Source organism: Anopheles marshallii, chromosome 3 (genome assembly GCF_943734725.1).
Source record: "Anopheles marshallii chromosome 3, idAnoMarsDA_429_01, whole genome shotgun sequence".
NCBI classification, from domain to species: Eukaryota; Metazoa; Arthropoda; class Insecta; order Diptera; family Culicidae; genus Anopheles; species Anopheles marshallii.
The window spans coordinates 62,891,279-62,903,693 of NC_071327.1; the positions used below are offsets into that span (position 1 = coordinate 62,891,279).

Below are 12,415 nucleotides of genomic sequence, written 5' to 3' on the forward strand. Positions count from 1 at the left end.
ATGGCTATACTTTGCCAATTGAATTTGTTTGTATTGTATTGCGTTTTCATGATTCTTTTTTCTATGTGTAAAATGTACAAACCTCAAATCAAAGACAATATTTACGTCTCTACGTATCACACACCCAGCACAGTACAGCGTCAGCAGCCTTCCGTTAATCGGCAACCCCAAAAACGATCGCTCACCCGCCGAGCACTAATATCCTGCTGTGCTAATCTCTGAACGTCACTGTTTCCATCGGTACCAGCGGTAGTGTGAAGCTATAAATAGCTATCCACTTGTCCATCCAACGTTTCCGAGCAGAATACGCCTTCAGTCATAGGGCTGCCAACGAAAGCCCACTGTTTCTAACCCAATACTGACCGCTGACTGTTCCTCGCATCCCCTGCATCGCCATGGTTGCTACTCCACCGTCGGACAGCGTACACACGGTAGAGTTTGCCTAGCCACAAAACTGCCTGCCACCAAACCGACGGTCAAAAGACCAGTACCATTTTGTGGGTTTTCTTTGCCGGTGACGTCAATTTGCGCCTGTTCCACCTGCATATGGTTCATCCGCAGACGAAACCACAAACAACGTGCGTCGTACCAAGCGAATGGGACTGGAGATGAAATGTAACGATGAACTCAGCGTCAAATTTAACCCCATGTTTGGCGGTCGGAAAATGGTGGAGATTTTTCATTCGGACAGAATTTGCACCAAACACCAGGCGTCTCCATTGTCTGGAAGGATTTGTCGGTGGGGTGGTTGAATAAAGGAAGGTACAAGGAAGGAAAAAAAAACCCGGCCACAGTGGAAAGTACCGAGCCAAATACTAAATATCATTTTTCAACTGAAATTAAAATCTATTACGTCATGAGCATTATTGTTGTGCTTTTCCCTTAATGTGGTGTTTTCATTGGGGCGTGTCTTGGAGCAAAGATTATTTCCCATTGCAGCTGCAATTTCCATTCCAGGAATGAGAGTATTTTAATTTTCGAAACATAAAACAGGAACCAGCGGAATCATCGGAATGTTTTGGGTTTTATGAACGTTTGTTGATGATTTGAAAACTGTTGAAAACATTTATTGCGAATTTAATATTAAATGGAAAGGAAATCGCTACCAGAGGCAATTCATAATGGTCGCGAGAATAGTAATAACAATTAAACACATACAACGGTAAACACACCAGCTTTGTAGACTGAACCTTCCAGGAAGAATGTTTCACTTGTGATCTCGTGAGGAAATTGTCTCGAGACAATCGCACCAAAACATCGCGCACATTCATTGATAACAATTCGAAAAGCAACTCGTAACTATGTTGTAACTATTAATAGCGACCTAACGATGGAATCGTACGTGAGTTCAGCTTCAATCAGCAGCTATTAATTGGCATTTATTTGCGCTTACTCTATACTATGGCAACGGCAACAAGATGGCAGCGCAATGACGTAGTGGCCAAACGTAAGCGATAGTACCATCAAAACCATGCTGCAGAACTCACCGGGCAACTACGCAATGCTAGACGGTTATTTTTAGCTGTTTCCTTTTATAACACTACACAGATGAATAAGGTTTCCGGGTGGTATTTTCGTTCGCAATGGTTTAATTTTAATATTTAAAATAAATTTTAACATCACAAAGACTATTTCGAGATGTGTAGCGAATGGTTCCGATCGCCTCTACAAGCGCAGCCATGTTTGGCATTAGGTAATTGCTTTCCCCGAAGATAAAACCCCTCGTGGGATGGCAGCCGCTCTTTAATGAAGATTTCACTCAGGTGAAAGTAAAACATAATTACTAGCACACGAAATCTGACACCAACGGTCTGTTATTAATAGCTCCAGAATGAAACAAACAAGAACCCCAACAAATAAACCTCCCCCCCCCCCACAGTAAGCTGGGGTGCTTTGTTTTTGGGGATGTTTCCCATCATTCGAAATGACCAACTAATTCCATTGCTGGACCATGATCCCCAGCATCCCAAAGGACGACCCTTCCCCCGTTGTAGTTCCTCACAACGCACTAATGATGGCGCACCGGAGCAACAAACGAAGCTGATAATACAATCGGTAAGCCCCCGTGCGGCCCCTTACAGACCTCCCCTCCCCACCACGAACTCACTTACCTCAAAAATCAGTCTGAAATCTTGCTGCTCCACTCGCAGCAGCTCGCAGGTTGTTTTCGTCACTACCGTACTGTCCCGGGGCAGATCGTGCAGGATGGACTCGCCGAAGGTGGCCCCAACGCCCAAATTACATAGTGTTACTGACAGCTGCAAATGAAACGGGAGAAAATAAGAGCGAACGAGAAATGAATTAGGTATCGATGTCGGCGCAAAGTATTTTCGGGTGGACGGACGCGTTCGACTACGGGGCGGAGGGACGATTAGCCCCATGGATGAAGGCATCATACGGAAAACATAGCGTTGAAACCAATTATTTCTGGAATCCCTGCCGTGTACAGATTTATGAGCCGTGTCTACATGGGAACAGAACAGACCTTCGAGAAGGTGCAACGATATCGTTTAGTGCTAGTGATTAAAGTATCATCTGCTTCGCTGAGCGAAACGGATGGGACGTTTGGTGCTGCTGTTGCCTTCTTGCAGTAAACTGTCGAAAACATTACATCAACACAATGTCTCAGGTTGCATGTATGCAATTATAGGACTCATCCTGGTTAGAAACAACAATCCGAACCGTTCACCAGGACAACAAAATCGTTGTTTAATATTGCCCTATTCGATATAAGGTATTTTGCAGTACCGATAGCATACTTTTAGGCGTGTTTGAAGAAGAAAAAAATTACGAGCAAAGTTATGCAATTTGCACTGCTAAGTGACCGTGTTTTATGCATTCATTAAACATTATTGCTTGCTCTTTAAGCGTAGGCATTTCTCCGGGGGTATGAAAAGTGTCTGAAATGCCGTTGTTGCACCGTCACGTCGTGGAAAGGATTATGGACGTGGCTGCATGTGACGCTTTTCCCAGTGTTTCATACTGATTCATTTTAACTTTGTCTTGCTGTTGAACGCCAGTGTAAGGCAAAATTATGGTTCACCCGGCAGCAAAAACCTGGTGCCTGTTTCAGAACCACCATACACACACACACACACACACACACAAACGCGGGTCGCTCATTTACTCGTTTGGAAAACCGGTCGGTGACATTCAACCCTAGTTTACTTTTCCCTTTTTATGGCGCTGTCGTCTCACGCCGGTCGGTCGGTTCTTCGGGTTGTGCGGCAAGACCAGAAGAACTGTAAATGTTTTGCATTCATTTTATGGAAAAGTTAGCTGCATCATTTAAGTGGATCGTTGTGGAGCGTGGCGCGAGTGCGGCTCTCGAAACCCTTTTTGGGCGGAAGTCCTATTAGGGTGCAAGTTTCGTTCTCCGTTCTCATTTTCACAACGGGTTGCACATACTTTTGGGTGCAGCAGGAGCGATGGCAATAATGAAGTGGGATGCATTTCCGCAGCAGGTAATAAAGTGTGGATAAACATTTTTTTGTGGCGTTAAACGGGAAGCAAAATGGGAGAACTAAAACATCTTTTATTCTTCTCTATCGTACTAAATATACGAAGCACTTAGCGAGCTACCTTATCAAGTTAGACATAATTCTTACTAGTTTTTTTTAAGCGCTGTCGAACATTCCTCAAGTTGATAACTGACTATTTTACAATAGTTTCATGAATTGTACCATGAAACCCTGTAAAATAACTATAAATATCTCTTTTGGATGTCAATTAAAAGCTAGCTCCTAATGATCTAGAATAGATCCCACCAGGTATTATTTTAACAATAATCAATTTCAGCTCACCAATCGCTTAATTAAACCCCTCAAGGTTCAATCAACTATAGAAAACAAACAAAGCAACGAAACTAATCCTATTTCAAACCAATTTTGTCCGTTGCATGTCCCGGTTGCTCCAACAAGAGATCAACAGTTTTACAACTCGCCAAAATTGTTTGTGATGTGCTTTTATACGGAGAAAACACAATTTATCTATCTCGTCCTTTCGGCTTCCATCACCAAATTCCCATCAAACGACTCAATCGAAAAACAACTAAATCGGTAACCATTGCCCCCTAAAAAAAAACAAACAGCACGAAGAGAGTGAAATTCACAAAGTAATTGTGCAACACAACCAAATCGACCGACGATCAATTGGATTCGGTTTACAGTTGCAGCTGTTTGTTTTTTGTCTTTCCCGGGTCTCCGTGTAAACGTCTGTCCGTTTGATCCTGGGCAAACTGGCAAAGAAAATGCAAAAACCACCCCTCCCCCTCCCCCCAGATGGGGAGCGAATAAAACAAAAACCCTGTTTCGAAATCGGATTGAAAATTTCCACAGGCAGAATGCACTTTTCACCACCGACCGGATCTACCGGCGGGTGGGTTCTTTATAAGGGGCAGGTCGGTAGGGACGAATGGCCGCAAATCAATTCGACTGAACTTGAACAAATCTATCGTTTCGCATTCGGCTTTAGCTCCGGTTCGCGCCGGTTCAACGATTCCCGGCCAAATCCCCGGATAAAATTGAATCCCAACCTACCCTGTTTGTGGCCGTTTCTTCGTCACGCTGGGCATTCCGTTTTTCGCTTTGACAGGCTCTTCAAACCTCGAATCAACTCGAAGTGCTTCCCGGTTCCCATTTCCCACCGCACTGCTCAGTGCCACCCTTTCACTCGCACCGCACCACCGCTTCGGTGCGGTTTTCCGGCACAATTTGTTTCACTCATCTGTAAAACAATTTCCATTTTCCCTCCCGGCAGACACTCTGCGGAAGGCATTTCCAACGTTCGGTGGCAGGTTGGATTTGCCGTGCCCTTTATGCCGTGGCGGATGGAGAAGTTTTACGTACGCAGGGTGGTGTAAACGACGAGAGGATGAGTGACGGCACCAAAATCAATCACATTTTGCCCTTGAAGCGTACCCGCACTGACTGAATTTGGGAAGTTACAATGGAGTAGATAGGGAGAAGCTAAACAAAAAATAGCGGGACGAGTTGTCGCTCGAAGCTCTTACGCTTCCCTTCTTTCTTGACGCTGCTAGTGAAGAGGAATTTACCTTATTACGGCGTCGCCGGTTCGATGTGACGCTGTACCGTCGGTGGCGCTTGAGCCACATCCTTAAGCCAAGGCTGCGTAATGTTGCGAGGCAGGATAAGAATTGATATTGTTTTCGATGCGTCTTCACTCGCAGGACACCTTTGGTACGTAGGTATTTTCAGATGTTTTCAACTCGCCTTTATCACGACCGTTTCAAACCCGTTGTTATTAAACTGTTTTTTGTCCTTTTTTGATAGGTTTGATGTCGTTTTAACGTCCACTTGTAAGGATTTATTCGTATTCATCTGGAAACGTTCGTATAATTGCTGGCGTAAATATGTGCCGTATTGTTCACGAAGGGTTCACTGTTGGCTGGTTTTGTATATGCACGCCTAAAGGTATGCAATTAATTTCAAAATACCCGTTAATAATAAGAGGTCTAAAGAGAACGACTAGGAGTCTCTAGATTCCTTGTAGAATGCCAAGCAACAAGTAACAATTGACTGTTTTAGATGAACAGTCGTAAATAAAATAATATTTGAATTAATTATTCAAAGAATTCATAAATATTCTTTTCGCAAATTATCACATTGCTCGAAGCTGTGAATTGGGTTGTCCCTAATGCATTTAAATCATTTTTTATAATAACTTTAAGTACATTTCCATGCATAATGGTATACTTGGGTGATTTTTCCAACGTGGCTCCCGGTGGGTTTTGTTATGTTAGCCACTTAAAAGCGAAAAAAGGTGCATCATGTTGTACCAATAAAAGAGCCAATAACTCTCGCCTCCCCCCCGAAATTGTGTCAACTTTGCTCCGGACAAACTACAACACCCTCATTATTACCTCGCGCCCAAAGAAATACCATATCGCCATTGTGGCTCTACTGTCAAGTATTCCCGTCGTTAGCCCCACACCGGCTGTTTGATAAACTTCACCAAAGCAGGCAGTCAGGCCGAGTCCCAGCTGGGCCCCGGGTAGTCGCAACACAGCAACACAAAAGGCCTTCACCGTATCAGATGGCGAGACAGAAAATCGATGCCGGGAGACTTCATCTCCCTGCGGTCGGTGCGCACACCACTGACAGCCGTATTCAGTGCACAACACATGCGAACACTCGTAAAAATATCGCACCATTGTCACGTACTTTTCGTGTTTTTTTCCCCCATCGTTTCCATCGCGTGTAACCACATTCGAGCTGAGAAAAAAAAAATGGGAAAAGAAAAGCCGAAAAAGAAAACACCCGGCAGCCTGTACGGAAGGAAACGATACGTTGAAGGCGATCAAAAATATCATCTTATCTGACAAAACGTGTGCACATATCGTATCGTGCAGGAATGCTTACAATAAGGACATTCCTGTTTCCCGCCTGCCGTGCTACCGGCGCGACTGTCGACCGATTGTTCGCCCGATCTCACTTGGCGGTTATTTTCGCGAAAGCATGTCGGTGAGAAGGTGTTCTGAGCTTATTTTTTATTCTAGAAAAAAAAACAACATTTCTACAATAGGTTGAATGTCAGTGGGAAAGGAACACTACATCACTTGTGATGTGTTCTCATCATTTTGAACACTCACGGAGAATATATCGCAAAAAAGGTCAATTCTTAAATTCTTTTAGTGGAATTTGTCAGCTGGGACTTTATTTGTGGAGGTATTGCTAGTTGTAACATAAATTATAATGTATTACTTAAAGATATCTTGCCGTTTTTTTATAATAAAAGAACGAGTGAATATTGTGAGTGTAAGCGCCTAAAAGTATGCAATATTTTGAAATTGCCACCCAAATCACTACTAAAACAAGTAAAAAATTAAACTCTTAATAGAAACTACGCAACCTGAACAACAATCAAGCTTCAGTATAATTGTACTGCTGGCAATTCGCCCCTGAATGTTCAGAAAGAACTATTTACCATTCCGCTATCAAGGAGAAGCAAATAAATAGATTAGTTCAATATCAACCAGAAAATGATCCGATACTAGACGTGCAGTACGGTAAATGATATAAACGACCGATAAACTCGATTGCGACTGCCGATGCGATGTGTTTGACAGGTTGGACAAGTTGTACGCAGTCGTGAAACGAAAGCAGCTCACTCCATGCTGAACGGCAAAAAAGTAACCGAACCCCTGTTCCGAAACCTTCCCTGCAGCCATTGAACTTGACAATTTTGACTCTCCCGACGTAGTTGTGTGCGGGGCAGTTTTCTCACAACTGCTCCCAGGAGCCCGACGGGATCATCAGGTACACGGATACGCCATCCTGTCCATCAACCTTGTCCGCTCGTTCGGGGCAGTTATCGTGAAAGGTGAAATTATCGTTAATGCAAAAGTTTCCGGTGCTTGCCGGGACGGGTCGGGAAGAAAAAACTGACAGCAGCACCGTAATGGAAAGCAACACAAAGCCAAGAAAACAATTCCCACGAACCCTCGGCCATACGATTGTCGATCGGTTCCAAAAACTTCCCGGCGAAGGCTAAGTTTCCGAGATCGGTTTCGATAACGATTTGGTACGTTGGGGTTTTTTTTTTTTTGGGGGCGCCTGCAAATATGCTCCCGCTTTTAGAAGATGCTTACTGCCGAACGATGAAACACAGCACTTCCAGCAAAGACGCAGAAGCGCTCATTTATGTACACCTCGCTTCAAAACGAGACGCAACGCTCAGCCACCGCTGGGATAATTTTCCACTCCATCGTTTCCGGAAGCAGTGTGTTTTCCGGGCTTTCTTTTCATGTGGATCGGCAAGGTGCAGGAAACAAAAATTTGCTCCAAAGTCGAGTTTTTCTGCTTCGGGGCTTTACTGTTCTCTGTACCGAGTCCTGTTCGGTGTGTGTGTTTTTTATTATTGTTCCTGCTACTGTTGCGTCCCGTCAGCATGCTTATCTTGTTCTATGTATCTCCTTTATTTTCTTATCATTCAACACACCGGGCCGCTCGTTAATCTTGCTGAAAGCCAACGACGCAACCTTCCGCTCCCCATCCGCCCATTGCCACAGGGGAGGTAAAGTTGTCAAAAGTTTAAATATTGTTTCCACTTTTTTTTTTCACTGCAATTTTGCCTCCACCGAAACAAGCAGCCAAGGTACGCTTTCTTTCTGTGCGTTTCTTTTCCTTCAACCGATAAAACGAAATTGGCAAATGGTTCAGCCTGCATTCGCGCAAACATCCTACCGTGGAGAAGCCATTTCTTGAAACTGTTCATGGGCACTTTATTTCGAAAGATACGGTCAGTGTACAAAGGCCAAGGTGAGGTTGTACCAGGTTTTGAGGTGAGTTATTTCGCGGCACTTGTTGATAGAATATGCATGGAAAGTCGTCGGTAAAAGGCGACAAGCGCTGGTGAGCGGTTGGCTGATGAAATAATGATTGAATGCTGCAAACACGTCTCATTAAGAGCATTTGAGCTGATCGCTGAATCGGTTCAATCGCGTTATAACTTTTCGAAAATTTATCAACTCACAGATAACAATCCGATAGAACGAGCAGACCAAGCAACTCCAAGCCAAATAATAAGAAATCCTAGAGCGTATCCCGTTGAGGTTATGTCCTATACTAATACTCCTTTTTAATACTTACTGTCTATTTCCTGGGAAATAATTTTAAATTCCCAGAATTCCCCGTATTACAGTAAAATGAAGTAGGAAGTGAACAAACCAAACAAACTAATAGAAATCCGTGTTCGAAAAAGGCTAGCCGTGCTGGCTGTGTTAATTTTTTGCCCTAAAACCAAAACGCCAGAAGGTATGCAATCATCATTACAAAACACCTGCATTACCTTTCATTGGAAAGATGTCCTAATGAGGACTTTTAAAAGAACGTTTATTTCTAATTTATATCATAAAATATTAACACCTGACAGAGACTGGCACCTGCGGATACATTCCAGCATTTTGCAACGCTCGTATACTCTAAAAAGTTCTTGCTAAACCCTTCCCATTGAAATATAAATCTCTTTACACTGATCAATGGAAACGGTCGTCTCGAATGTGCTTATCGCCCAGATATTCCCAATCTAACACGGTCAACCCACACGCAAGCGGAACAGCAATAGCGCTGCCAGTCGCAATTTTATGTCATTTTAATCTCGTCCTTACCGAGCAAGCAACACCATGCAAAAGCACCTACCGCACTGGAACTGGATCCTCCCTGGAGAGATACTCCAGGGAAGCTTACTCGGGACGTTCCACCGTTGCCGAAAGGGAAGAGAAGATCAAACACCTACCATGCCGATAGTATTACCGCATTGCAAAACAAACTCGAATGGATCGCCCGGCGCACGACCCACGACGAAGATGAAATGGATTAATTCCACCACCCCTCCCGCCGGGCACTTGGAAGGGACCGCTCGGGAGGGAATGGGGAGCAGAAAGCTGAAACGCACACGTTGTGGAAAGCTGGTGCTGGTGGAACCTTCTGATTAATTCACACTCGTTTCGTTCGGTTATGAAAGCGAGCAACGGGCGAAAGATGTACCAGCCCGGGATGAAGCAACAAGCGTGGCAAGAATTCTCCCGAGGTCAGTCCGGTTAGGACGGACGGACGGTGGGACACGGTCGCACAGCAGCTAGACGCAGCAAGGCATCAAGATTTTATCGCAAAATACGATGCCATCCATCCATTCAGATGGTGTTCAGCTTAAGGTGTACACTACTGGCACACACACACACCCCGGCACGGTAGCCCCAATAGCTGCCCGCCCAATACCGCCAGAAAAAAAGGGAGGCTGAAGTGGTGCGTCCACGCTGGCAGGGTGTCACTTAGTGCCAAATGGAACCATAAAACCTGCAGATCTACATAAAACGGCATTATGTCACCGTCATGCCGTCAAGAGGCGCGTCACGAGCTGGCATTATATTGATGGGCTTCACCGTACATCGGAAGGCATCCGTGGGACGGTCATTCGGGCGACTTTGAAGGATACTTTCACCGGGACTCCTAGATTACTGCCCTGCCCCATGGTCGTTGTGATTATTCAGTGAATTCAGTGTTTCGGCACTTCGGTTTGCTCTAGCTAAACGGGACGGAGTGTAAGGCGGACGGATAACAGTACGCAGTGCAACCAGGATTAAGGACCTCGCCGGTCGCTTTTAAAGATTCAATCAGCTGCAGTAATGCCACCCGACCGTGGTGAACTAGAAAGTTGATACTTCCTTCTACTGCTCATCAGCGGCAACCGGCATGAAAATGCTTCCACTGTGCAAGTCGATGGACTTCTGGTGCAAGGCAGTGCACACGTGCGAAGCCACAGAAGCTCCAGTGCGGATGTAAGGCTAGCGATGCACTTAGACGGTAACTTCAATCAGAATCAATCAAGCGCACAAGTGTAACGCTACCTAATAAGCATACACGGAAGCTAGCTATTGCTAGCGTTCGGGATGATCTTTTCTAGCTGGTTGAGAAAATACCTTCCAAGCCACCAATCGAGACGCTTCGCCGTCTGCCCGGTGTGAGCTGATTAACGGCATTTGCATTCCGGAACCTCTTTCTCGTGCTACGTGCTAAAAGCATCACATCGCAGCAGCACCAGTGAAGCGTTCAGCTTCAAATTATTATCTGCTGGTGTGGAGATAATTTTTCCTTTCAGTGTTGCTTTCTAATAAGCTCAATCAAACTTCACTCCACTGAGGATTTCTGCTGTGCTGTGAAAAAGTATTGAAGCTCCCTATCTCGAGCAACCGCATCAAATAATATCCTTGAACATCCTCGCCGTGTTCGTTTGAGAATTTATGTTGACTTCTTTCGCCCGCTTTTTTTTTCTATACCAAATCGAAAGACAAAATTGATGGTGCTTGTAATGTTCGCCCATCCATTACCTTTATGGGGGGAACTGTTTTTTTTTACGTTGCAGCTTTGTCTGCTCTCTTGTCCATTCGCCGAATAGACGGCGGCATGCAGGAAAACATTGAAGGAAAATTGAAACCCAAGAAACAAGGCAGCACTGCCCCCGGGGGGGAAGCTCACCTAGCTAGAAAAGTTAGTTCTCGCTCCCGAATAAACGGAGACACCCATCTGCAGACGATGGTGGATGGTGAGTCTGTGCTACGGTTTGTCCTCGGGACGAGGCTACTCCCACAGAGAATAAAGCCGCCTACAGCGTACAGATACCCGCTCTGTACCGACCGGAATGATAATGAAAATTGTGCACAAGTGTACCACGGGTCAACCTGTTGTGCGTACTGTACACACTGGGTTAGAGCTTGACAGTTTTACAGCATCCTTCCGACTGGTCTGGTTGGAAGGAATGGAGCTTGTGGTGGGACCCGTTCAGGGCATCCGGTGCGAATGGGGAAAGTTTTTACCCCATTTTCGTGAGTTATTAGTGGCTTAAAAGTTGCACACAACCAAAGCTCCCAGGACGTGGAGTTGGTATGAATTTCACATCCAGGTATGCTGCTAGACTAGTGTGTCTGGTTCAGAGAAACTCCTCGCCATGGAATTTTAATGTGAAATTTATCCATCTCTTGTAACTGAGAGGCACGAAGATAACTATCATGGCAATGAATGTTTTGGTGGCGCTAGATATTTTGCTCGTTTATTGCTTGTTTGTTTCATGTTCAACCATTTAAATACAGGTAGTTTAGTTTTTCGAAATATTTTCTTCAATTGTTTGTAATTGGAATATTTTTTTATGAATCGAAAACTTTCCGTGTAGAGATAAGCTCATAACTAAACATATAAGTTGCTAAAGGGCGAATACTAAACACATCTTCCATAATTTACTCAAAAACACCATAAAAAATGCCATAACAACAACATCAAACACAAAAAACACACGGCGTTTTTGCCTGTTGATCTGATGAAGAGACATTCGCGCACACGCACTCACGTTGTTGTCGAACACAGAATCTCACTTACGGCCAAATAAAACTCCCAGTGGAGTTAAAAACACACTCCGGGTGAAAAAATAGCCTCACAGCCTAGTTACAACACGCCGCTGGAACCTCAAATAATTAGCACCTTTCGTTATGTTGTGCCCAACACTTTTTCACCGCTACTCACACAAACACACACTCCGGATGGTAGACACCGGTACACACACGTGCGCCACAGATAAACGCCTCGCAAGATCAACCCCCCTCCCTTCATTGAAAGAGGGGATGACAACCCGTGCAAACAACGCAACGCTTCGTCGCAGTAACTTATGAGGCGCTGATTCAAGTGCGCGCTCGAGCTGAAGATGCCAGTGAATCGGACAGTGAAGGTAAAAAACAAAGTATGTGAACAATTACAACGCGCCTAGTACAGCCCGGGCTCAGAACAACCTCCCCCCACCCCTCCACCTCCTACCCCCCAAACAGTAGACCACTCGATGTCACCCGTGTGACAGGGGTGGCGTTGGGGCGCCTGACAGCTACGATTGCAATGAAAACAGGGGTTGATGG

At 44.8% G+C, this 12,415-nt stretch overlaps 1 protein-coding gene across 1 annotated transcript in view; it reads right to left on the reverse strand.

Annotated features, from left to right (window-relative positions):
- The window catches only part of LOC128715911 (rap guanine nucleotide exchange factor 4), an 88,735-nt gene that overhangs the window by 34,439 nt on the left and 41,881 nt on the right, over positions 1 to 12,415 (reverse strand). The window contains exon 4 of the mRNA XM_053810832.1: positions 2,112 to 2,258. Within this exon, the coding sequence (XP_053666807.1) occupies positions 2,112 to 2,258 (147 nt within the window). The remainder of the gene's footprint in view (positions 1 to 2,111; positions 2,259 to 12,415) is intronic.